Source organism: Nannospalax galili, unplaced genomic scaffold (assembly GCF_000622305.1).
Source record: "Nannospalax galili isolate Female #2095 unplaced genomic scaffold, S.galili_v1.0 scaffold441, whole genome shotgun sequence".
Taxonomy (NCBI): Eukaryota; Metazoa; Chordata; class Mammalia; order Rodentia; family Spalacidae; genus Nannospalax; species Nannospalax galili.
This window is the reverse complement of record NW_008348089.1, coordinates 8,487,163-8,513,913: the sequence shown is the minus strand read 5'-3', so window position 1 is coordinate 8,513,913 and position 26,751 is coordinate 8,487,163. Positions and strand designations below refer to the sequence as shown.

Below are 26,751 nucleotides of genomic sequence, written 5' to 3'. Positions count from 1 at the left end.
CCTCTTCAAGTAAATTAATAGTTCTAAATTGTTAGGTAAACTGATTGAATACTTACACATTTGGGATATTTTGTAAACAAACACTACCAAGAAAACACATAACATGAGACTGTAACAAATGAACACAAACGTTGTCAATATTGTACACGTAATACCACCCTCCTTTTGGAACCATGTTTCTCTAAATTCAAATATCCAGAACATTTTTTCATAACTTGAAATGGCAGTTTCCCTAGCCTCATTAACAGTGGTGTCACACTCTCAGTCCAGGCTTCCTCCAGGCCACCTCTCCACTGGTGGGTAAAGCTGATGTCTGGGTTGCAAAAGCAAAAGTCTTAAAGATGAAGTCCTTCTTGGGTTCATTTTCTCTGCATTCAGAAATGTCAGGAGTAAAAAAAATTGAAGAATTAAGCATTGAGAAAGAGTTCAGTCATAGCTTGGATGTTCAGGTGTAGTGTGATGAATGAGTTCCAATGTGACGCACTTTCCTTCACATCTATCTGACACCCTTCATCAGCCTCAAGTCCAGTCCCCACAGAAGAGATCAGGGAGAAAAAAAAATAAGGTTAATTGGTCTTTCTTTTACAGCATTTGGCATCTGTGTTGTATTCAAATAAAAGTCATATTAGAAATGGGCTAGCCAGAATCTACTTAAATTTAATTAATTTTAGGAATGTCAGAGTCACATTGTATTTTGGTCAAAAACCTGAGCCTTTTAAAGTCTACCAATATTGGAAATAAAAGGGGGAGGGGGTGTTCTGTCACCTTCTGCGGTCAGCTGCTCCGTTCACTTCTTGGCAGAGTCGGGGCCCCCGGTGGCTCCTGCCGCAGCCTCCTCTTCCTCCTCCTCCTCACCTTCGTCTTCCTCTTCCTCGTACTCTTCCTCATCTTCACCCTCCAGGGTCCACGCGCAGCCCTCCATCTCTCCGGTGAGCTCCTGGATCTTGGCAAGCAGGGGCTTGTAGATGTCATTGTACTTCTTCTCCAGAGCCTGAAATTCCTTGTCAAATTTGGCCTCTATCTTATCGCATCGCTTCTGCAGCTTTTTGAGCGCCAGGACCCGGCACTTCACGGAATTGGGCAGGCTCTCGATAAAGTCATTTTTGGGCTTGGGCGCGTTTGCGTTCTCCGCGGGGGCCTGGGGCTCCTCGGCCGCGGGTGCGGCAGCGGCAGCGGCGGCGGTGGCGGCGGTGGCAGTGGTGGCGGTGGCGGCGGCAGTGTCGCAGACTGCAGCATCCTCACCGCCCTGCGCGCCCTCCATTACCTCGTCTTCGGTGCGGGCTTCAGCGGGGTTCTGCTTCTCGGGGTCGGCCATGGCTTGCTCTTGGCTGGGCTTGGCTGCTGCAGAGGTCGAGATGCTGCGCAGGTTGCGCTCAGCTGGTTCAGAGAGGTCCTGCGGCTGTGGCTGCCACTGCGGTTGTGGCTGGTCCAGAGCGAGTCTGCGGATGCGGCAAGCGATGACGGCCGCGGTGACGTCTGCGCAGCCGCTTCGCGGCTCGCGGCAAATGACTGGCTGCCGGCTATCAGCTGAGGTCTCTGCGCTCATACTGCACCAGATTCCTCTTGTTGCTATGCTTCCATCCCCCAGGTCTTCAAAACCTTCCACTTAGACACCCAGCCCCCATCTCCCTCACCACCCGCCCCCACCCCTGCAGAGCTGGCTGGAACCTGTGCGAGACTGAGGCAGTTTTTCAAGACCTGTTTGTATGGCCTCAGCCATACTCATTCACTGTGTGCTTCTCCCTCCTGTCTTGGCTCTCTGTGCATCTGCAATGCACCTGTTAACCTTTGTCTGCCTTATTTACTCTGAGTCTCTTTTGATTGCGTCTTAAATTCCCTTCACTTCCCGGGAGCAGAAGTGCGGAAGAGCCAGCTTCCGGTCACGCCTTGGCAGATCTGCAATGCGGACGTCTGGACAGGCCATCTTGGGCTCTTACGGCGTCCAGCCAGCCATCTCCATTAAACCTCATGCCATATCTTCGTGGAAGCTTGTTACACGCAGGGACTTTTAGTAGCTGTATAAGTGTTTGTGTAGGAAATCTCAGGGCTTTGAATATCCTGGTAATGTGTCTAGAAAGATTCCACACAAGTGCCTAATGTGAAAAAAGCTAGGGGTAGACCAAAATGCAGAGGTGTTTCCAACCTTTTGACATTGCAACCTATTGTCATCTGCAAATGTGTAGGGCTGAATTCATTTATCTTAGGAGGCATGCAGCCTGTGGGTGGCAGGTTGAACATGCCCATGGGCAGGGGAAGAAGGGGCCCTTCAAATCTCTCCTCTGAAGCTTGTGTTATTCTTGCTCTTCCAAAGGGACACACAGACACACGTGTCTGTCCCCTAGGCACACCACCAGTAAGCCTCTGCACTTTAGTTCTGGTCTGCTTGTGATTTTTATCTACGAGCATTGAAAAGGACCATGCATACCAAACTCTTGTTCTCTAATAACAAAGTGATTGGATACTTTTAATTTCTTATCTAAATAAACGAGAATTAGAGCTTTATTTTATTCATTTACTTAGCTCACCCTAGCCTCAAAGTCCTGATCATGATGACCTTGAACTCCTGACCGTGCTGTCTCCTCCCAAAAACTGAGTAGAGCTTCTTAAAGGATGGGGCAGAATTCTTAAATATTTCAGGCAAATGATCCTTCCAAGGCTTCCTCAGAAATGCATTCATTGCTGGCTTAAGTATTTTTCTTTTGCTGTGTTGGGCTTGCAAGAGTTTTATGCATACAAAAGGGATTTTGAAAGGGATTTTGATCTTTTGGTTCTTATGGCTATTAAATTAGTTATGTAAATCATTTAATGCTGACACATAGTAAGCACTGGATAATTTTTATATTACTGCATTTACTAATATGCAAAGTAGTTATTTATGGTCTTAGAAACAAACATCTTTGCACCTCTCATCAAAGAAAGCAAATATTTACAAAATGCATTTTAAATGTATGTATGAGTCCTTTAGTTTGTTTATTCTTTTTACTTTTTAAAAAAATTGTATTTATTATTTTATTTTATGTATATAAGTGTATTGCCTGCATGTGCACCTGTGTCGTGCAATTCCCAAGGAGGTCAGAAGAGGATCTTGGATTCCTTTGGAACTGGAGTTACGGACAGTTGTTAGCCACCCTGTGGGTGCTGGAACTTCAACCCAGGTCCTCTGCAAGTGCAACCAGTACTCTTAACTGCTGAGCAATTTCTCCAGTCCCCTCTTTTTGCTTTTTAAAAAATTACAAATTACATTTATGTATTTATGGGGGTACTCACACATCCGATAGTGTGTGAGTGTGTAGGCATCAGAGGATTACTTGCAGGAGTTGGTTCTCTCTTTCCACCGTGTGGGGTCCAGGGATCGGTCTCAGGCTTGGTCATAAGAGCCTTCACCTGCTGAGCCATATCTCTGGCCCTGTTTCCTTTTTTTACATTTTTCTTTTTGGTGCTGGGGTTGAACCCAGGGCTTCACAGATGCTTAGCATGCACTCCTTTCTTTTACTTTTTCAGTGCTGTCCCAGAGAACTCACTTTCCTTCTTCATGTTACATTTATAGTAATAAGATGGTTATAAGGCTGAAATTTCAGTATTAGTCATGGCAGGCTGCTTGTTGTTTTTAATTTAGAGATAGCCCAATTATATGGCCTGGTTTTCCTTGGAATTCCTTACACAGACCAAGCTGTCCTTGAACTCATAGCTACCCTGTTATCTCAGACTTCTAAGTGCCAAGATTACAGGTGTGTGTCACCATGCCTGACTTATGACTGAATTTGATGCAACAATATTTGTGTGGCTGACTCTATGCTTTCCTTCTTGTCTATATGTTTCTTATTTCTTCAGCCACCTTGAAAGCAGACATGGTAGTTCTCTTTCACAGTAGCATACGTAGAGTGAAGTATTCTGTTACTGCATGAATCACTTAATGGAAAGGATCAGGGACAGAGCTAACTAAGTCTTCTGATTTCGATAATATGAAGTTACCTTAAAAATTACCCTCCCCCAATCTTTAAAACCATTTGGCTAATTTAATTTTCACAAGACAACAAAGATGTGCTCATCTTGAAAGATTCTCTTTTACCTATTTATATATTGGGCAGGGATACATGCCACAGTGAGTGTGTGATTGGAGGAAAATTGTCAGGAGTTGGGTTTTCTCTTTCCACTGTGTAGATTCTGGGAATCAAACTCCAGGCCATCAGGCTTAGCAGCAAGTGCCATTACTCACTGAGCCATCTGGCTAGCCCTCTTGTAAGGGTTTTATGATCACTTAAAAGAGCTTAAAACTTAAGCTAGGCTATTTTAAAGGCCTTTTTATTGAGATATAATTTGTATTAGCAAAATTGACCATTTCAGGGGGTTATGTTTCACAGACAAAGGCATTCATGTAAGCACCACGGTAATCAGGGGATTAGTAGCATCACTCCTGAAAGCCCCTCTTGCTCTTCCCTAAGTATAGGTAAAGCACTGGTCTGTCTCAGTAATTCTACATTTTAAAACTCATGAATGGTATCACAGGTAGTTTGGAGTCTTTTTTTTTTAATATATATAGCATAATGCGTTTGAGATTCATCTGTGTTGTCATGTATATTACTAACTTATTCCTTTTTATTATTGAGACATAGTCCTGATTGTGTTGTACTTATTAAAAAAAATAATACCACATTGAAAGTGTATCTTCAGGTTTCCATATTAACACATTATTTCTCTTATGTAAATACCTAGCGGTGAAATTGATGAATCTTTGGAATGTTTAGCTTCATAAATAGCTGCCACACTGTTTCCAAAGTGCCTATACCATTTTGCTTTTAGACTAGTAATATAGTTTACCTTGGCCTTGGCTCTGTGTAAAGTTGCAGTTTCCCTGTAACATTATCTGATTTTTAAACTTAACACCAGTTGGATGGGTGCAAAATGAAAATTCACTGCTGCCTTCATTTGCATTTACTTTACTAGGGAGATAGAGCAGTTGTTTGAGACCATTAAAGAAGTATGTGTCACTTATGGTTAAGTGTCTCACAGACACTTATTCTCTGCATTTGACCAGTTCTGAAACTTTGTAGTAGTCTCCATCTGTGGTGATTTGAATGAGAATGTCTCCCATAGGCTCCAAGTATTTGAGCATTTGTACACAGTTGATGGAGCTGTTTTTGGGAGGTCTTAGAGGAGAAGCCCATCCCTGGGGGCAGGCTTAGAGAATTGTTAAGCCTTTCCAGATTTCCAATTGTTCTCTGCTTCTGGTGCCTGCTTGAAGATGTGAGAGCTTGTTTTCTGCTCCTACTCCATCCACCTCTGTCTCCATGCCTCCCTGCCATGATGGACTCTTGCCTCTTTGGCACTGTAAACTAAATAAATTCTTCCTTTTATAAGTTCCCTTGGTCATGACTTTTCTATCACAGCAACAGAAAAGTGACTAATGTGGTAATTGGTACCAAGAGTGGGGTGTTGGCTGTGAAGAACATGACCATGTGGTTTTTTTGGAAGAATGTGGAAGATTTTGGAAGTTTGGACTATAAAAGCATTGATTTCTGTAAACAGCTTAACAGGCCATTCTAGTAGGCCCCTGGAACAATGTAGTTACAGAGGGACATACAGACTTAAGCAACAATTGGGATATTTTGGCAAAAGAGTCTGGCTGGAGTCTGCCCTCTTCCAAAAAGCTTGCCTGAAGCTATGTTGAAAAGCAATGGACTAATTATTTTGGCCAAGGATGTTTCTAGGCAGCCTCAGTGGCTATTAATGATGAATATTATGCAGATCTACAATGAAAAGGAGCAAATGGGATAGAAAGAAATGCAAAATGTACAGTTTGGATTGAAAAAGAGCACTAGGAAAATTGATGTTGGAGTCAAGGCATGTGCTGGAGAGAATTCCTTTGATAAGGAAATTAAAGTGATTAAGGAGCCTAGGTATTTTCACTTAACGGGTGGAGAGAGTGCCTCCACAGCAAGACCACACCCAGCTAAACCTCCAATTTGTTAAAGGAAAATACTGCAGGGGTTTTCTACTAGAAAACCACTGAAGAGTAAAGCTTCAAAAGAGGATGAAGCAGGCCAGGGTCCATCCCACACTTGCAGCCAAACTTGGCAATGTGGTTCACCTGCTGCTAGCTATAGAGGCATGAAAGATGCAAGAGTGAAGGGGTCATTAGTTCTTCCTCCATGGTTTCAGAGAGCTGCCAAGGCCAAGCAGCAAGCAACAAGGGTTTCCCTGCATAAAGAAGGCCCTGATAGGCCAAGAAGCCCTAATAGACCATTGTGTGAAGCTGTGAAGGTGAAGCCTGGTTGGCAGTGGAGACCCCCCCCAAGAAGATGTTCGAGATGCCAAAGCTGTGAGACATCTGCCAAGGAGAGCTGCATACAGGGAGTGGTACTAGCCTAAAAGAGATGTATGTTGCACTCAGCAAAGCTGGAGAGACTGAGCCACGTAAGCCCTTTGAAAGTAAAGACCCAGAAGTTGGATGTGGAGCACCTGGATTTGGTGTTTGCTCTTCTGGTTTTCGGTCTTGTTTTGGTCCAGTATTTCCTCACTGTGCCTCTATTCCTTCCTTTTGGAATGGGAGCATGTATTTGGTTCTACTGTATGTTGAGAGTATGTAATTTGTCTTTTGATTTTACAGGGGCTTACAGTTTTGAGAGTGCCCTGAGTCTCAGAATGGATTTTTGAATAGTATTGAGACTGATAAAGACTATGGGGACTTTTAGAGTTGGACTAAATGCACTTTGAATTTCATATGGTTATGAGCCTATGGGGACCAGGGAGTGGAATGTGATGGTTTGAATGAGAATGTCCCCTGTAAGCTCCAAGTATTTGAACATTTTGTCCCAAATTGGTGATGCTCTTTTGGGAGGTCTTAGAGGAGAAAGCATGTCACTGGGGGTGGGCTTAGAGAGTTGTTGAGTGTTGCCAGATCTCCAGTTGCTCTCTGCTTCCTGTGCCTGCTTGAAGGTGTAGAGCTTAGCTTCTGCTCCTACTCCAACCACCTCTGCTGCCATGCCTCCCCACCATGATAGACTCTTGCCCTTTGGAACTATAAACTAAATAAACTTTTCCTTTTATAAGTTCCCTTGGTTATGATGTTTCTAACACAGCAACAAAAAAGTGACTAATACACCATCTTATGTAAAAAGAAGCTTCTTTGATGAGGGGTGAAAGGGAAGACTCCTGCATGCCAGCAGTCCTCTTTCTCTCTCATTCCCTGTCTGTCTCTCTCTCTGTCTCTGTCTCTGTCTCTCTGTCTCTCTGTGTCTCTGTCTCTCTGTCTCTCTCTCTCTCTCTCTCTCTGTATGTTTGTGTGTATACAAGTGTAGGGGGGGAGGGTGGAAGCTGGAAGTCAACCTCAGTGATCATTCCCCAGGAGATGTATACCTTGTGTTTTTGAGACATAGTCTCTCACAGGGATCCAGAGATTACTGATTAGGCTAGGGTGATTGGCCAGCAAGCTCCAGGGAACCTCCTATCTCTACCTCCCCAGTGCTGGGATTAATATACACCACCACATCCTGCTTTTTACTTGAGTGCTGGGGATCCATCTAAGGTCTAGCTTGCATAGCAAGCACTTACCAACTGAGATTCTTCCTAGCATTTCAGTAGTAATTTCTTAGTTTAAAATGCAAATTATATAATAATCTTTTTATCCTGCTAAACACATTTTTCTTTTGAATATTTTTTGACAACCTGCCATTTAATATGTTTTAAAATACATGAGGATATAGGACTTGGGGGTGACTTAGTCAACAGAGTGCTTGCCACAAAAGCATGACATACTGAGTTGATCCCCAGAGCCCTTGTAAAAAAAGCTGGGCATGATGGTGCATGTTTGTAATCCCTGGAGAGGCAGAGGCAGGTGGATCTGTATGGCTTACTGGTCACCCAGTTTATCTTGAGTCCCAGGCTAGGGAGAGACTCTGTCTCAAAACAATGTAGATTTTATCTGAGGACTGACACTGAGGTTGGCCACTGGTCTCCACACACACATGTATCTGCATGTACATATACATACAGATACACGAAAACTAAAGCAAAAGATACATAAGGATATGGATGCCAGGTGACTTGACTTTGTTTCCAAAGTAAGAGAATTAGCCTGCATTGATATCTTGGACTAACTTCTAAGCAAAACCTTAAGAGGGATGACAACTGAAGCTCCTTAGGTAAAGAGAGTAGTTTGGGTTTTCTACTTGCTCTCCTGTCCCTAATCCCCATAGGCACTTACAGAATCCTAGGGTTGGGAATAGAGAAGAGGTGGTCTTTGTGAGACTAGAACATGTCACTGAGCACCTGATAAAAGGCTGTTTCTTTTAAGTGGGAAAACCATGATAGAGGGGTGAGACGATACAAGAGAGAAACAAGGCCTAGCTAGTCACGAAAACCAGAGGGAACCATATTATTCCTACAATCTACTGACAAATTATACATAACAGATCAAGAAATATATCTCTAGATAAGGTTTATTTGAGACCAACTGGTCATTACCCAAGATTTATCTGTAGGACACACAGTAATTAAAAATGCCAGAATGGTGGAACTAACCTTCTTGGATGTTTAACAGACATACCTTGAGATCTATACTAATTGGGTCAGAGGGATACAAAGGACACTTTTTGTTCCCTGCCCTCCTAGGTCGATTAGTTCCCAGGGACCATGAGCATCTTGCAAAATGTCCTGTAATGGTGGTGGGTCATCTGACCTCTTGATCAAGGAGGCCAAGGAGACCCCACCAGATGGACTTGAACCAGTGTCCAGTCTATAAAGAGGAGGGTCAACACAGAGGAATCATTTCCTCCATGCTTCCAAGAGAAGCCAACAATGGTCGAGTAGGACCTTTGACTTATCTTCACGTAGGTGGAACTGGTAAAAGAAAGGAGCCAGGGGCTCCTCCCAAGCCCATGGGACCCCTGAGGAACAGATCCTCAAATGACCTCAAGAGTAAAAACAAATCAGTTTATCTGGTCCAATTGTATGTCCTTAAACACCCAAAAGGGAAGTATAACCAAAGATTAAAGGGGCCAATATAATTTCATAAGAGCATACATATATATAACTAAAAGTTACTTGACAAACAGCAAAGCCAGACAGGCGATACCTTCAGTCGAGTTGTTGGCCAGGATAGATAAAGGCTTTTCCAGACAGTAACCCAACATACTACTGGAAACATGAACAGCAGACCCCAAATCTATCCAAAGGAATACTGACAATGGATTGCCGTAGATGAGGAACAGCTGATCCTCCTGGAACAGGGACCTCTGGTTGACTAGATTTACCAGAAGGGCAGATGGGGGGGAATGGATGGGGGTGCTGACCGCACAGTGGACAGTGGCAGGGGTGGCAGAGTATGGAGGCTCTAGTGGGAGAGGAAGGCTGTCTACCTGATGAGTTTGTATTCATGCTCAGATGCCAAGGAGCTCAGAAGGTGGGTGACTGTGACCAGTGATAGTCATGTATATAGAGATTAGAAATGCATGTGAAAACGTCTCAATGTCAATAGCCTTGGAATGAATTTTTCTATATGAAATTGTGTGTTTTGACAACGAAGTGGAGATCTTTTTTAAATGTTGGAACCTCATTTAATTTTATGTCTTATAGAGTTTATAATGAGTAAAAGATTATATAAGCGTAATAATTCATCTGTAAACCTAGAAATGTACAGCCAATTTTGAAAGAGATATACCCTAGCTCAGAAAAATGTTATTGAATAGGTTAATGCTGTTGTAATGAAATGCTTCTTTTAATTAAAAAAATAAATTTTAAAAAAAAGGCTGTTTCTTATTACCTTCAACCGCAGTGCAGAAAAGTAGCCTCATCAATTCTATAAGATTGGTAGCAAATCTATAATATATTTTATTTCTCTGCTCTCTTGGCAGGCAAGAATTTGTGGATGCTTATGTGAATTATGTCTTCCAAATCTCAGTTCATGAATGGTACACAGCCTTCTCCAGTGGCTTCCTAAAGGTGTGTGGTGGCAAAGTACTGGAGCTCTTCCAGCCATCAGAACTGAGGGCCATGATGGTGGGGAACAGCAACTACAACTGGGAAGAACTGGAAGAGGTAAGCTCTAAAGATGCTGCGTTAGCACTCTGACAAAGCAGCTGCAGTCTGCGTAGGCATGCTGAGGATCTGGGTCTCCTTCAGGTACACTGTGGTTGAGTAGGATGTGAAGATCTTTCGCACCCCCATCACTTCTGTCTTAAATGCAAAAAGGTATACAGTGTGTGCTACAATATTGTTCTTTTTTTGTGGGGGGGGTGGTATTTTTGAGACAGGGTCTCCCTATAGCCCTAGCTGGCCTGGAACTTGCTATGTAGACCAGGCTAGCCTCGAACTCACAGAGATCCACCTGCCTCTGCCTCTCGAGTGCTAGGATTAAAAATGTGAGCCATCATATCCAACCTTACAATATTGTTCTTTTTTTATCTTTTTGGGGGCAGACTGCTATCTATAAGGGTGATTATTCAGCCTCGCATCCCACTGTGAAAATATTTTGGGAAACATTTCATGAGTTTCCATTGGAGAAGAAGAAGAAGTTTCTCTGTGAGTATTAGTAGTCTTATATATTTCATAGGGAAGGATTAACTTCTAAATGGCTAAATAGTAAAGGGAAATGAATTAAAATATATTTACAATATATTAATTAAAATGTATTATAGGTGGTTAGTTCATATATATTACCTAACAAGAAGGTAAAAAGAAGAATCATTTTACTAATTTTCACTTGTCTAAAATAAGTGGGTATTTTAGCTAGATACTATTATGCTTTGTTCCTATAATCCCGACTACTTTGGGAGGCTGAGGTAGGAGGATCACTTGAGCCTGGAGGTTTAAGATTAGTCTGGGAAGCAGTGATACCATGCCCTCCCTATCTCAAGATTAGTCTACAAAGATTCTAGATGGAAGTGGGGGAGTTTTGATTTATAGGAAGCTTATTGTGATATGATTCATTTAACATACAATTTACCCATGTAAAGCCTAAGGATTTTAATATATACAGAGTTGTAAAACTATCACAAATCATTTTTTGGAGTTTGTTCATCTTCTCAGAAAGAAATTCCGTAGCTGTCAGCATCACTTCATTTCTACCCATTGTACTTCCCACCCCTCATTTGTCTGTCTCCAAGTTGGTCTGTCATAGACTCTTTTCTCAAATGGAATCATATCATATATGGTTTGAAAAGTAAAGTTACATGAAAAAATACAGCCTTTTAGAAGGGATTGAATCTACCTGTTTGCAGTTATATAATCAGAGTCAGAAATTATCCAATGAATAGAATAGAATTTTTATTCACAGGCTACATGGCTCAGCTCTGTTGTTCTTCAGAGAACCCAGGTTTGGCTCCTACACCCATATGGCAGCTCACAACTGGCTGTAACTCCAGTTTCTGGGGATCCAATATCCTCTTCTAGGCTTAATGGGTATTGTATGTACGTGGTGCACTTAACATGCAGACAAAACACTCATACATGTAAAATAAAAGTAATTAAATCTTTAAAAAGAATAGGGCCTGAAGAAATGGCTCAGCCGTTAAGAGCACTGGCTGCTCTTGCAGAGAACCTGGGTTCAAATCCCAGCACTCACATGGCAGCTGACAACTGTCCATAACTCCAATTCCAGGAGATCCAACACCCTCTTCTGACCTCCTTGGGCATTGCATGACATTGGGTGCACTTACACACATGCAGGAAATACACATACACATAAAATATAAATGAGCGAATGAATAAATAATTTTTAAAATAAAGAATATTTATTCACATGAAACAGAAAAACAGCTTGAAAAACAATCTCTTTTGCTTACAAGAATAAGCTAACATTAATGTTAATATTAGTATCAATGCAAGACTTGGCTCCAGACTCTGCTGCCCATTTGGAGCAAGGGTGAGATAATGGGCACATGTGAAAGGACACCCTTCTCCCTTGCCAAGACACATTGGCTGTTGAGAATCAGTGTCATGTGAGTTGAATGACGTGTTGAATGTGGAGAGCTGTTACTTTCAGGTGAAGCCTGTTCTACTGGGTTTGAGAGGTTTCTTAGAAAAAGGCATTTCTAGTTAGAGATCATTGGGCTTGGGTGAGTTTTAAAAATTAATCTTGGAGATTTGGCAAGAATGTTGGGACAGATGAGCTGGCTCAGTGATTAAGAACACTGACTGCTTTTGCTGAGCACCCAGGTTTGATTCCCAGCACCCACATTGTAGCTAACAAACATCTGTAACTCCAGTTTTGGGGTGTCCAACACAGTCCTCTGGCTTCCAAGGCCACTGCATGACATGGGTGTATTTCTACACATGCAGGCAAAACACTCATGCATTAAACAAACAAAGAAACTAACTAACTAACTAACTAACTAACTAACTAACTAACTAACTAAATAAATAAATAAATAAATAAATAAATAATGTTTATATGCCTTGGACAATGGCAGGTTGTTTGAAATGGCTGATTTCAAGCAATCCTAACTATTAAAACAATTTTCCAGTACTAGAAAACAGGAGAAGATAGCTTTCCCTGTCTACTGTATACATGGGAATTTATTATCTGTGCTGAGTAACAGTGTGTGTCACAAAAGTAGAATACCTAAATAATGCTGTTCTGGTTAGTTTTTGTCAACTTGACACAGACAAGTCACCTGGGAAGAAGGAACATCAGTTGATGAATTTCCTCCATCAGACTGGCCTGTGTTGTTTTCTTAATCATTAACTGATATAGGAGGGCTTAACCCACTGTGGATGGTGCCATCCCTTGGCAGGTGGACCTGGGATGTATAAAAAAGGTAATCAATCAAACCAAAGAGAGGAAGCCAGTAAACAGTGTTCCTCCATAGTTTCTACCTTGAGTTCCTGCCTCCAGCGTCCTGTCTTGGCTTCCCTTGATGATGGACTGTGAGCTGTATGCCAAATAAACTCCTCTCCAAGTTGCTTTTGTTCAGTATCTTATCACAGCAGTGGAAGCCAAATAAGGACAAATGTGTCGGTCAGCTTCTGGTTTATGAAAAAGAGACAGGGAAGTAAGAGCAGATAGATCCTGAAGCAAATCCCAGCAGCCAGATTGGCTCAGACATTTGAGGTGAGAGGAGACCTTGAGGTTACAGAGACTTGAGGTTTTTCTTTCCTAGTTTCTTCTCAAGGAAGGCCTTTTCCTACCTCAATAATTCTTTCCTCTTTGATTTTGTGAAAGCTCATAAAACTTATAGCTGCCATTTTTTAAAATCAAAAGCATGTCTAGGCATCTATCCATCGTTCCAGTGCGCCCGTAGTATGCAGTTGTAGTTCCCATGGAAGCCACAGGGTGTCATGCCTTCCTGTGTTGCTTGGATGACTGCATAGCTATAGATGACATTTTCTTTCTCTACAGTGTTCCTGACAGGCAGTGACCGGATTCCCATCTATGGCATGGCCAGCCTACAGATTGTCATCCAGTCCACAGCCACTGGGGAGGAGTACTTGCCAGTGGCCCACACCTGCTACAACCTTCTTGACCTCCCCAAGTATAGCAGCAAAGAGATTCTGAGGGCTCGGCTGACCCAGGCCCTCGACAACTATGAGGGTTTCAGTTTGGCCTGAGGCTCTCCAGCTTGTCCTAAATGTCCTTTCCTTCCTTGGTGGCCACACTGATGCCTATATAAAATATCATGGGGAATGGTTTCTAATCTTTTACTGTCTATGTGGGTTGAGACTTTGGAATCCTAAACCTGGTCATTGTGTTTCTTGAATTAAATAGTAAACAGCCTTTTGTAGGAGTTGGGATGGAATGAAAACTGGCTTTGCTGTGGGAGGTGGGTTTTTTTGTTTGTTTGTTTGTTTGTTTTTGGTTAATTTTAACCAAGCCCCTCACCCCCTATCCTTGTATCTGTGAATGTGTTGCATTTTGCTGAACTGAATGGCAATGGGTTTTAAACTCTCATTTCCTCGCCATCTCTCCGTCCTCATGTTTCTTCACCATGCTTCCTGGATCTTCTGGCCTTTCCATTCTCTGCAGCAGTAGTTTAATGGACATGTCCCTCCATACCTGCCATGCAAAGCATCTCCTTTCTCTGCAGCTTTGGAAGTGCCTGGCTTGTTGCAGCCCACTATAACACACAGAAGGAAAGGTTTCCTCAGAACTCCCGATTCCAAAAAGCTGAGTCTGGGTCCATTCTTTTGACATAGCTCTTGAGAATTTCTGGGAGCTGCTTTTTCTCTTCATTATCAATGCTGCCATTTCCAAACAGGCATTTCTGGATTTGCCTCCTTTCCTGCTTAAAAGAGGTAGTCATGAAGGAATAACAACCTTCCATGACGTGCACACTCTCCTGGGCCTCCTGAAAGACACAGAGCAACTTCAAGTTGCAGATCCAGCCTAATTTTGTCTTATTGTTCAGCTGTGTCCCTTTGACAATACAGTGAGTTGATAGACCTTTATCTTGCTTCTGGAGCAAGTTACATTAATGTTTAGTCTTTATATTGCCCAAGAAAAGTAGAATGACTGAATTTCTTGTCTTTATTATTTTTTGCTGTCTAGCACTCCTCTCTCCTTTTTTCTTTCCTGCTTCCTGGCCCTCTTCCTTTCCCTTCCTGCTTCCTACTCTCTTCCTCTCTTTCTTTCCTCTCCTCTCCTCCCTTCTGTGCTGTTTGATTTCGGTTTTTCCTCCTTCTGCTTGTGGATGCATGCTGTCTTTTAAAATATATGTATTTAAATATAAAAATGTCCACTTAAGATTTTTTTCCTCCTCCCTCATTGTTAAGATTTAAAGATATTCTTTATGGTAGAATTTTTGTTTGTTACATTTGAAATGCTCATTTACACTGGGTTTTTCAGGGATGGATTGTATTTAAATCAAATATATGTATCTAAAAATGATATATTCAATTGCTCATCATGGAATAAGAAAATTATTCATGATCAAAGAACCCATGTAACCCAATTTTAAATTCCTAGTAACTATAGAAAACTTATTTATATAAAATGAAGTATTTATGGATTGTGATACATTACCAAGTCTTGATGAAGGAATGTAGATTTTGGCTTTTTCTTTGTGTTTTTTAAAGTTACTCCAATTGCTAAATTGGTAGTTTTTCAGTCTTTATAAATACAACATTTGAAAAGATACACAATTATATGAAATGTTTATTTTCTATGTGTGTGCATATAGTCCAATATCATCCAATAAACTTGGTGTTTGGGCCTCAAACTGCTTCTTTCTTTACCTGCAGAATGGACAGTGTGCTTTCTGTTGAGCAGTAGTCTCATATCCATAGGGAAGTGGAGGCAGGTGCTCTAGAAATGGAGAGCAAAGCAAGAGTGAATCAGATGGCATGCAGAAGGTTGGATTCTCAAGGCTGTAATGGGCAAGAAAGCATTTCCCAGAGAGGGAGAGGAGTTAGCAAAGGCTGGAACATGGAACCACAGGAAAGGGTCTGGGAGAGTGTGAAAGGGACCTCAGAGGAGACAACAATAGCAAATAAAACTGGGGGGGTGGGTGTTGTTTAGACTGAAGGACTAGATTTGGAATTAATTTGGTGGGTGGCTCCATAAAATGTGTTTAGGAATTCAGAACTAGAGTGATATGACCTGAGCCTGAAAATGTGGGTGATGTAATTTGGAGGACTTAGAATAGGAATGATAGAAACAGAAAGGAACAGGTCAGAGCAGAGGAGGCAGCAGCAGGGCTGGAGAGCAGCATATGGATAGGAAGGACTGGGAGAAGGGGGAGCAGATACTGGGGAGTCCGTCTTGGTTATTGAGTGCTAGTGAGTATTAGCCCACTTCCTGTAAATATGTGGAACCCAAAGCTGTTTTCAGTGGGGTAGAAAGATGGCTCAGCACTTACGAACACTTGCTCTTCTTGCAGAGGCTCCTGGTTCTGTTCCCAGCCCCCACATGGCAGCTAACAATCATCCATAACTCCAGTTCCAGGGGATCTGACACCCTCTGCTAACCTCCACAGGCATTGCACCACACAGGTGCAGTTACATACATACAGGCAATACACTTACACGTAAAATAAAAATAATAAATAAAAAAAATTTTTAAAGTGTCTTCAGTAAGATTGTAACACAAGGGTGATATGTTGTTTTGGTAGATTTAATAGATGAAACCATCTATTAGTAAGGGCAGACAAGATGATTCAGTGGGTAAAAGCACTTGCCACCAAACCTGACAACCTGAGTACAATCCCCAGGATCCACATGGTTGAAAGAAAGAATGGACTCCAGCAAGTTGTTCTTTGACCTCTACATTTTCACCATAGCATGTACACACCTATACTTATACACAAAAATAAATTAATTTTTTTATAAATGTAATTTAAAAAATAAAAGTAGTAGCTTTCCATTGCTAAGATACATTCAGCAAACTTTAATAACTTGCCTAAGTTTGAGGGACAAAAACATCTCTTCATACTTAATTTTCAACACAGATAATAAGCTATTTCAAAATTTTTAAAGATTTTTTGGTATTATTTTTATTTTATGTGTATGAGTGTATTGCCTGCATGTATGTAAGTGCACCTATGTCATGCAATACCCTTGGAGGTCAGAAGAGGGTGTCAGATCCCCTGGAACTGGAGTTTGGGGCAGTTGTTAGCCGCCATGTTGGGGCTGGGAACCGAACCTGGGTCTTCTACAAGAGCATCCAGTGCTTCTAACCTCTGAGCCACTTTTCAGCCCATAGATTCATTTTAATTTTTGATGATGTGTGTGTGCCTGTGCAAGTGAGTACAGGGCCAACAGAGCCCAGAGGTGTTGGATTCCCCCTGGAGCTGGAGTTACAAGAGGTTGTGAGCTACCTAGTATGTGCTGAGAACTGAATTTAGGTCCTCTGCAAGAGCATTACTGGTTTTTAACTCCTAAGCACTCTCTCCAGCACCCTATTTCAAATAATTTTGAGACTTCAAAATACTCATCCATGACTGGGTCAGGTAATTTCTGGTTGTTAGCCTGATCCTTTAATGGCTGAGCGTCCCTCCAGCCCAAGAGTCAGGTAATTTCTAAGGTACCTTTGAATTTTGAATCACTGTAATTTCATTACTAAGAAGAGTGCCTGCATATTGAGGTATCTAGTAACTATTTCTAAGGATCCGTTGCATCAGTAATTTTCTGTGCTGCTATATTCTTGGATGCTATAAACTTTCTGGAATAATTTCTCATTTTCTTTCTTGTTAATTTCTCGAAGAACCATAGTAGTAATCATATGACAGGGAGAACGATGCTCCAAAGCAAGGCATGTGATGGAGTTGCAAAATAGATTTGAGCTCATACCCAAGAATAAAATGCTTTGCATGTTGTACTGGGGGAGAATAATTTAAAATCAAAGCTAAGCTGCAGAATTTCATCATTTAGTGAGAAATGTGTTGTCTCAATTTTTCTTTGGCTCTTAAAATGAAGCTAAGCATATTTTACACCAGTTAAGTCTCTAAAATGCTCGTGTTTCTTTTAAGAACCTAAATTTGTTAATTGGAGAGTCTGCCTGAGTGGTGGGTGTTCTAATTTGTGAATGTTTCTCTGTTTGGATTGCTGTGCTGGAGCTCAGACTCAGAAGGGCTCCACCAGGATGTCTTTGATTTGTGGCGCACGGATAGCAGCATGCTGACAACTAGGGTCACTTAAAGCAGAGCAGGACCTTGTAAGGAAGGGGATAAAGCTAGCAGGTCCCTGTGCTTCAGAAAAGGTAAAGATTTCCTATTGATGATGCCAAGGGCATTCTCCATTTGGAAGTGCCACAGAAACCTACCACTGTGCCTTTCCAATCCAGGTTCTTGGAAAAGCGAGATTACTAAACCCTGTGAGAGAAGAGCCTTATAAAGGATGTATAATGTTGATCTCTGACTTCAACATCCTACTTTGGACTGCTAGTGGGATGCAGGTAAAACCACTTGTCCCTCCTCGCCAGATGTGGCTTTGGGTTAACATCTGTCAAGCTCTTAAGCAGTGAGATATCAGACTATGCAACAGAAAAGGAGCAGGAAGAGGTGTCCAAACCAGTGTGGGCAGAGTCCTTGTCTTCCCCACAGTGCAGTCAACCCAGGATCTGGCACTTTATTTCCTTCCAAAATAATGGAATTTGTATTTCTTAGTTATTCGTTAATTATATGTAACACCGCATAACTAACGAATGTTAGTTCAGATGTCAGCTCTTTTTTTTTTTTTCCTACCAGGGTGGCTGAGTACTTGGCAGAGTGCACAATCACATGGTCTTCAGAGCTTTTGAAAGCTGATTTTCCTCAGTCTAATCCTATGGGAGTTAGACACAATTTATGATAATTACGGATTCAGCTCCCACTGGTGTTGAACTTCCTGAGAAACTTAGGAATTAAAATACACCCCTCAGATGGAGCCAAACACTAATAACCAGACTACTCTTTTGTGGTCACCTTTTCTTTCAGATTAGGAGGAAAAGAAAACAGAGCAGATTTGGAAATAACCCCATTCCCTAGTGGGTCATCAGAGGCCTGTGTTCTCCACGGTGAAAGTCAAAGCAAGGGCCAAGTGTGTTCTGGATCCTGGTCTCTGCAAGGCTGGTCTGACAACCAAAGTTTCCCATTAAAAATGGATTCTATGACCTTTTATCTTTGAGCATTCAAACTCAAGGACTCTCAAGTGCGAGTCACTGCCAGAGTGTTTGGGGAAGAGACCTAGAGCTTCTAGATTTCTAAGGTAATGGTAGTGGTAGGAAGGGAAGAAGACTGTGAAATGGTTTGACACTGGAAGCTGCCCTGGGCTAGGTGTTGGGAAAGGAGTGGAGGGCCCCATGTGCTTTCCTGACTCAGCTGCAGCTACAAGTTTGGATGAAATTTTGTATGCTCATCAAGAGCTTACCAAAGTTAGAGCAAGTCCCCTCCCTAGGGTACATTTAGTTTTTACCTTAAAAATGCACCAGAGAGAAACATCAGGACACTTACATGATCTAGCAATCGAGGGTTATTGTGTGCCTTCACTCCATAGAACTCTTAGTTTCTGTTTCCACGTTGATCTCAGCTACCATCCCAGATTCTTCTGACGTGTCTGAACAGATCTGGACCTCCCAAAGTGTTTCAGAGCGAAATATATACTTGGGTTTGCCCTGCTCTCTGAGGGCTTTTAGCAAGCATTAATCCTTCTCAGAAAGCAGCCCCAGTGCTTGAGAATAGTGGTAGTTGAAATTTGAATTTTCCCCTACAGGACAGGTTAATGTTTCCGTGACATTTCTCTCATCTTCACCTGAGGTTGACCTCTGGCCTCCACACACACATGTACACATAGGCATCAGTCCTCCACACAAACACAAGCTGCTACATCTGACAGATGTTGCTCATCTTAGTAGCACTGATGTACTTTTTAAAAAAATATTGGTTATTTTTATTTTATGTGTTATGTGTGTATTGCCTGCATGTATGGAAGTACACCCGTGTCATGCAATGCCCATGGAGGTCAGAAGAGGGCGTTGGATCCCCTAGAACTGGAGTTACCTTTAGAAAAAAAAACATTTTATTTATTATTTTTATTTTGTGTGTATGAGTGTATTGCCTGCATGCGTGTAAGTGCACCCGTGTTGTGCAATGCATATGGAGGTCTGAGGAGAGCATTAAATTCCCTTGGAACTGGAGTTACAGATGGTTGTTAGCAGCCGTGTGGGTGCTGAGAATCGAAGAGCAGTCAGTGCTCTTAACCACTGAGCCATCTCTCCAGCCCCAATAGCATGATGTGCTTTTAAAGTGCTGGAGCTGTATTCTGTTTCTGACATATAAACAGGGAAGCAGAGGGTAATGGGTGTAACAGCACTGGGAAATAGAATGCCTGTTTTGAAGGGCTTCAGAATATGTTGCTGGACTTCAAGAAGAGTCTTTACTATCATTGACCCCAGCATTAATAACCCTATTCAAGGACTGCAATTACTTACGTTTTTCATATAAAGAATGGAGACTCCGGGAGAATAAGGGTTGTGCCCAGGTCATTCAGTGGGGCCCTCAAGCAACCTGTAGAATTCTGGGTCTGAGTGTTGTCTGGTGGGCTATGTCCTGTTACTCAGGAGTCTGGATTAGTTGTGGAGCTACTCATTTCCACAGATCCCAGGATGTGGTCTGCATCCTCTTTAAGATGAATGGCATGCCAGCAGGTAGAAAAGCATGACTACACCGAGGCCTTCCCTAAACTCTGCACCCCAGGAGCCTGGACACATGCATATCAAGTGTGAGAAGCCCTGCTCTCTCCTATTGTCACACCCTCCCTTCCCTTTGCCTAATCTTATACAGTAAATCTTGTACAGTAATTGTCAGTTCCTCAGAAACAGCATAATTACCATGACTCAAAATGTGTCACCAAGTAGTGCTCAAAGCTGCAGAGCCAGAAGGATGATCTAAAGATGGCTGTGTATCTTTGATTTGCTTTTGAGAGAAATTAAATTCAAACATCTAAAAGATGATGAATTTCAAAATTCCCAACATATGATCTATATCCATATAGGCCAGGCTGGGAACCTGAGTGGCCTGAGGGATTTGTTTCTTGCTGTGCACTGGACTGTGCCCCTGCGGGCAGCTGCAGCACCACAGGGCACTTGTGATAAGCCTTGTTGCTGGTGAGGAAAGTGAGAATCAAGCTGTTGCCACCTTCAAGTCCTGCCAAACCCCTTATATCTGCATGCCAGGACTCTGAAAATGTACTTGGGAATTTTGTTTGCTTTTACTGAATATAAGATTCTACTGTGTATGCACAGTCTTGGTGAGCTGACCCAGCTATGATAACACTGGTAAATTTTGTCTGCCAAGATGTGCAATCCGTTTCTAGAAAGGTACTGATGAGGCTGAGAAGGTCTTGTGTCTCTTCCCCAGTGTGCCCTCCCTCCTCATTGCAACATTCCATTCAAGCCGCCCACGGTTCTGTAAACCGTAGCAACTGGAAGTCAGAACTTCCAGGCTGGGAGAGCGGGTAGGGAGTACTTTGGAATAGTCGGGTTTTGACACCGGCTGTAGAACTTGGGTGTGTTTAGGCTAATATAACTTTCTGCTCCCTCAAAAGAAGCATCGGGGCTGGGGAGATGGCTCAGTGGGTTAAGAGTGCTTGCTCTGCAAGCATGAGACCCGAGTTTGGATCCTCAAGACCCACATAAAAAGCTGGGTATTGCCATGTATGCCCCAGCATTAGGGGTGGTGGGTTGATAAGCAAATTCCAAGAGCTTGCTGACCAACAGAGCTTCCCAGTTTAGCTAGAAACTCTGTCTCAAGGCAATAAGCTAGAGAACAGAAGAGCTGGCGGTTCTGTCCTGTTCTGGCCTTGGCATGTGCACATATGGACTTGCATGCCTACTCCACACACAGGAACATCAAAATATTGAATAAAGTGGGGGTTCACTGAATGCTGCTTGCCATTTCTTCCAAATGTATTACTTTGGACCCATTGTTACAAAACCTAAAGTTTTCTAGGTCCTTTGAACGTGTAGGCCCTCCCACTGTGAGAGGACAAGGAGTGTCCCCTTAGCCAGGCGTCATGGAGCTCCTGCATCTACCTCCTGAGGCTGCCCTTCAGGGAGCAGGTGGCACCTTGTCTGACAGAAGACTCAGAAGACTAAGGTGCTCACCTCTCATAGCTGCAATGTCTTTTCTCCAGACTACTTTTCTTCTGCCCTTATTTAGTTTCAGAATAATAAGCACCTAAAATATGTCCCTATGGTAGCCTTATAGACTTTGGAAATGTACTTAAATAAAAGAACTTGTCTTAACATTTTTGTTTCTGCAGCCCTTCAGCTCATTTTATGAATAAAGGTAGCTGGGTATAGAACGACCTGCTATTCCACCTCCAACATGAACACACTTCCTGGGTGCACAATCCATTTCACCTTCCAATGCCCTGCTTCCCTGGAGGCAGGACAAAACCCTAATCCTCATGAAGCTTTAGTGGAGCTCGAGGGAACCAGCACTGGATTCCTAAAATGGGAAAGATCAGGCTCATCAGGAGCTCAGTCATGTGATGCTGACACAGGTTCAGAACTTCTGCAGTTAAAGATATTTTGTTTTATTCAGAAATCCATGTATCCATGTACCCAAAAGTTTACACAATGATTTCTATTCAATTTATATTAAAGGACATCAGTAGTTTCAAATGCTTTCTGTTTATATGTTATAAGCATTGTTCTGGATCGGTATTAGTAGAATTTTACCCATTTCTGGTGATTTTCATGCTTTCAAATGAAGAATTAGATCTGCCACCAAACTGATTCCTTAAGCCATGCACTTGATTATGACGGGCCCCATTCTGGGCAAAAATTTTCTGAAGACATCCACCATGATACCAAGTTGTGAGTGTACACAGACTTTCTCTTCACATGCACAGCTGTAGATGTTTCTGCCCTTCCGACCTCGTTCAATGTACATGTATCTGGTGTGGTCATGGTAGAAGAGTGCAGATGTCCACCGGCACTCTCTAGTGAGGCAGTGTTCGGTGGCATGTGCAGTGTCTATGCACATATTACACATTTCTCCTGTTGGGACCATTTCATGTTGGCCACTGTGCTGGTGTGCACCATGTTAATATGCAGCAATTTGAAAATATGTTGACTGATTTGTTTTTTGTTTTTCAGTGCATTTTAAGGTTAACTGGGCAAAGATTTGTCAGTGAAGGAAATGAAAGCACTTTCTAGGTTCTGCTAAATACACGTTTTAGGGAAAGTGTCAGTCCAATATATTCAGAATGTGGTCTTGCCCTTCTCTATTGCTTTAACAAGTAGACATGGCAAAGAACTTTGCAGGGGCGCACTGGTGTGAGCACAGAATCCACCTGTGCCATTGGGGGACAAGAATCTAGGAAGCACGTGTCAGGAAGGACCCTCGTGAAAGCAGAACAGAATTTAAAATGCAATGAGCTTTTCACAGAGCAGTCTGTGGTTTGTGATATTCAACACTACACACACCATCAACAGCATCTTATCAGACTTCAAATATCTTTTGAAATTTTAACTTTAAAATGTGATTTTCCTTATAAAGATGTGATGGCTGCCAGGCCCAGTTTTCTCTACTGAAAACTAGGCACCAATCCCCAGATAGACCATTTTTAAAAAGTTTTGTGGCCCTTGTTCTGAGTCTTCACTTCATAAGGAGTTTCCAAGCTCAACTCTGTTCACAGCTCAGCCAGCCCTCAGGGTTTCAGACTACTGGCATCAGGACAGCTTCCTGCAGTATTTATGATATAAGCACAACTTATAAGTATTGGTGTTAGGCTAGAAATGTCACACTGGAGAGCTGGCCCTGAAGAGGCTCTTCCCAGGCCATGCAAGTATTGCATCAGAATGAGACAAAGCAGCGTTACTCTGCTGCTGCAGACAGACATGCTGAACAGCCCTGTAGTGAATAGTCATCTTTTGACTTAAAGTCAACCTAAAGTTTAAAACTGGCAACCAAGGGGAAGAAATCTTATCTAACACTCATTGAATGCCAGCAATTTAATGAAAAAAAAACAAAACAGCTCTCCAATCTGAAATCTGATTTGGTCTTTCATGGAGATCACTGAGATTGGGCTGGCTTCCTTCTAGCATCCAGACCAGACTTCTGCTGTCTTAGAAGTAGGCCCTTAACCCAAACACCGTACCTCCATGACTTAAAAAGTGAAGTCCAAGCTAGATTCAAAGATGACATGCAGTCATGAGATCATATAAATATCTGTTTTAATATTTACCCCAGACTGAACACAATAAAAGCTAGTACTTGTGAAAACTGCAAACCTTTTCCATTCCTAGTGGTTCTTATGATCATAGTCAAGTTCATGTATGCTTTATTTTTCCTTATCATTGTTCTCACATAACCCTTGACATTTATTTTTGTTGGCATGTGCTAATACATGCACATTCCCAAGACAGCAAAGAGAATCCCCAGTCCAGCCTTCTGTTTGTGTGAAGCCAATTAAGATACTGCCTCTAGTGCCTGGAGATGCTGGACTGCAGAGACAGTTGCTATGGAAACAAAATTGCCTCGGCATTTCTGGCAGAGGCAGAAATCGCTGACTAACAGGCCTTCAAAAGGGACTTGGTATAAAACACAGCTCCCTCCCCCTAATCTGGGCACCATTCTATGAGGAAAGTGGGTTAGAATTGTGAAGGCAAACATGACATTCTGACAAAATTGATTTTCCTATAACGGTGTTTTCTTTTATTGAATCAAATAAAATTGAGTGGGGAATCTTGAATAAATCTTTTAGTTCATTTGTCTTTAGTACAAACAATGGATTTCAGAACATATAGTAGCTTCTCATTTATATGCAGCTTAAAAATCCTAGAGTGTATTTATTTTTAAAACAATACTCTTACACAGATGTGCTTTAAAGTGAACTGGTAATGATTTATTTCATAGCTTATTTAAGACAAGTACTTTAAAAGGAGAGACTAGACATGTATTTCTTTTTAAAAATACAGTTTTTGGTCATGTGAATGATTTATGTTCAGACTTCAAAAATAGAAAATGTCCTAAAGTGCATAATTTTATTTATAACTCCTTGAAATTATAGTAATTTGCAAATGTAAACAGTAAAGAATATCAAACTACATTTTCATGTACATTTAAATTTGTAGGATTACGTACCATCTTTAAGCATGTGCATAAGACCAGGGCATTTCCAAAATGTAGCTCATGCTTCTGTATGAACATTTGTAAAAGCAAAATTGAAGGAATTGTGCCCCCCCCCAAAAAAAAGAGTTTCCCAGTGACAGAGGAGAGCTAGGCCTCAGCCAGGAGGGTGGTGCTGGATTTCATCCAACCTGCTTTATCACAGCAACTGGTGGTGCAGTTTTGCATTCTCTTCCTGTTCTTCTTTTTATTATAACTCTACCCTTAGAAGGCAACTCTCAAAAAGGAGCTGGGCCTCCTTGCTGTCTGCCCAGCCCAAACTACAGCTGCACAGGTAAGGCTGTTCATACCTTGTACAGGGTAACTGTGGGAGCAGGTGCCTGCAAACCCAAGCCCACACTCCTCAGACACGACAGATGAAAAGGAAACACATCATGGAGTGATAGCAAGCACACAGAAGGGATGAATGATTGAGCGTCCTAAGTTCTCTGGTCCCCCCAAAATGTCTAATATAGACAGTTTTGTGACCCAGTCTGATTTAAAAAAAAAAAAAAACATCAAAATTGGCTACATACCATTTTTTAAAATGTATTATCCTGAAAATAGTGTGATTTAGATCCTGCCTTGAGCTGAGCTCTGAGGGCTACATTTACCCATCCATTTAGGGATTTTAGTGCAGATTTACTTTCTTAGAAAAATTAAACTCTGGTAAGTATTCAGGAGGCTGAGGATACAGACTCCCTCTGTCCCATGATCTTCTAGACTTATTCTAAAAATTAAGCAAGACCCCTTTTATGTTTGGCTAGTGCAACAACAAAATTGAGCCCCAAACAGGTTGTCATAGGCACACTGGCCTCATTTTCATGTTCAGCATCAATGTCTGAGACTGGAAAGTGCAGTCAGTGTCTCGGAGACAGTTTCCAGGCTCTTCACCTGTAACCTGACATTAAATTGACACACTCAAGTCTGAGGCAGGGGCTGTTTTTCATGAGGTGAGGAAGTCCTGAAGAAACTCAGTCAACGAGATGACTGTTCCGCCACTGTGGACAGACACAGCTTCCCTCTACCTGAGAGCTAAAGAGGAAACTGATTCACCGGAGTGGGTAAGGTGCAGCTCGGGAAATGGACAAGGCAGCAATAGAACTCGATGCATGCTCACATGTGATGGGTCCAGGGCGAGCACAGACCCGCAGCGAGGAAAGTCCTGAGCTTGTTTTTGTCACAGTTAGACAGGGAATGGTCTCATGTTTTGCAGTTATCCAGGGAAGAACAGTGTGTTCTCTGCAGATGGGTATGTCTGGTGCCTTATCACTGCTATGGTCAGGTGGAGCACCCCCTGCAGTGTGTTTGCATGTGTAAGAGGCCTGACTTTCCCTTTACAGAATTCCTAAGTCAGGTCACACTGTCATCTTCCATGTAGGCAGCTTCTACGGCAGGCCATGGAAACAGGAGCCAGAGGTTGCCTGCTTTGTAGGTCCAGTGCCACGGCTGCCATCAGAGCTACTCGGCCTTAGGAACAGTCATCCTTGTGCGCCAGCCCTCCTTGCTGGGCGGGGCTGCCCCTTACATGGACGTGGAATCAGTGTCTCTCTTGCTAATGAGCACCTCCAGGAGTCGAAGCTTGGCCTTTATGTGCTTGTACGAGTTGTACTCTTCAGTCATTGGAGTGCGGTCTTCCTTCTGGACATTTCTAATGGAAACAAAGGAAAAAGGAGCCGAGGATCACTTCCTGTCTCTCTAGAGAATAGTGTTAGTCATCAGGAAACTAGCACTTGGAAACTATAGCAACCTTTAGAACCAGTGTCGCTGAGTGGTTCTTGGTATCAAGATAGGGCTGAATTTAGACAAGCAGTGAAAAACAGTTTTCTCCTAAAAGCACTCAAAAGCTTGAGGTTTTATGTAATTAGAATCTTATAGGAGATTATAAAGGACTGAGAAATGTAGAAATTCTCTATTGGTTGTTAAGTATAATTTCATAGTAAGAGTACCTATGAACAGAAATCTTTTATTGTTCTTAATACTTTCTCATTTTTATATCTTTATCTAAGGAACCATTAAATTTCTAATTAGCAATTGGTACACCTACAATTTGTAAGTATGTCAAGAACAGTTAATAACACTACTTACAAAATCAATCTTGGAATTCATCAGTTGGACACATAATGCTAAGTCGTTATTGCTTACTGAGTAATTTTATATGCAAACTTATCTGCACTAGTGTCGGTAAAAGCTTTCTACGGGGTCAAGCACTGTACCTTGTACCCAA

At 42.1% G+C, this 26,751-nt stretch overlaps 3 protein-coding genes across 8 annotated transcripts in view; 1 reads left to right on the top strand and 2 right to left on the bottom strand.

The window, feature by feature from the left end:
• The window catches only part of Herc3 (HECT and RLD domain containing E3 ubiquitin protein ligase 3), a 125,058-nt gene extending 109,913 nt beyond the window's left edge, over nucleotides 1–15,145 (top strand). For 2 of the 4 annotated variants that reach the window (XM_008844638.3, XM_029569066.1), the window contains exons 23-25: nucleotides 9,852–10,035; nucleotides 10,416–10,518; nucleotides 13,337–14,151. In XM_008844638.3, coding sequence (XP_008842860.1) covers nucleotides 9,852–10,035; nucleotides 10,416–10,518; nucleotides 13,337–13,545 — 496 coding nt within the window. In that variant the 3' untranslated portion in view covers nucleotides 13,546–14,151. Of the gene's footprint in view, nucleotides 1–9,851; nucleotides 10,036–10,415; nucleotides 10,519–13,336 lie in introns of all 4 variants that reach the window. The other 2 variants (XM_008844635.3, XM_008844637.3) reach the window with 2 other exon arrangements.
• Nucleotides 7–1,493, bottom strand: Nap1l5 (nucleosome assembly protein 1 like 5). The gene is made up of 2 exons (XM_008844634.2): nucleotides 766–1,493; nucleotides 7–518 (listed from the first exon to the last, which is right to left on the bottom strand). The coding sequence occupies exon 1, from the start codon at nucleotides 1,313–1,315 to the stop codon at nucleotides 788–790; it is 528 nt and encodes a 175-aa protein (XP_008842856.1). The 5' UTR covers nucleotides 1,316–1,493; the 3' UTR covers nucleotides 7–518; nucleotides 766–787.
• A 10,603-nt stretch (nucleotides 15,146–25,748) lies between the features above and the next one.
• Nucleotides 25,749–26,751, bottom strand: part of Fam13a (family with sequence similarity 13 member A) — a 103,147-nt gene continuing 102,144 nt past the window's right edge. For all 3 annotated transcript variants that reach the window (XM_008844632.3, XM_008844633.3, XM_029569083.1), the window contains one exon: nucleotides 25,749–26,175. In XM_008844632.3, coding sequence (XP_008842854.1) covers nucleotides 26,049–26,175 — 127 coding nt within the window. In that variant the 3' untranslated portion in view covers nucleotides 25,749–26,048. The remainder of the gene's footprint in view (nucleotides 26,176–26,751) is intronic.

Coding starts and splice junctions, on each gene's coding strand:
- Nap1l5 (XM_008844634.2), bottom strand. CDS start 1,315: ATGGCCGACCCCGAGAAGCAGAACCCCGCTGAAGCCCGCACCGAAGAC.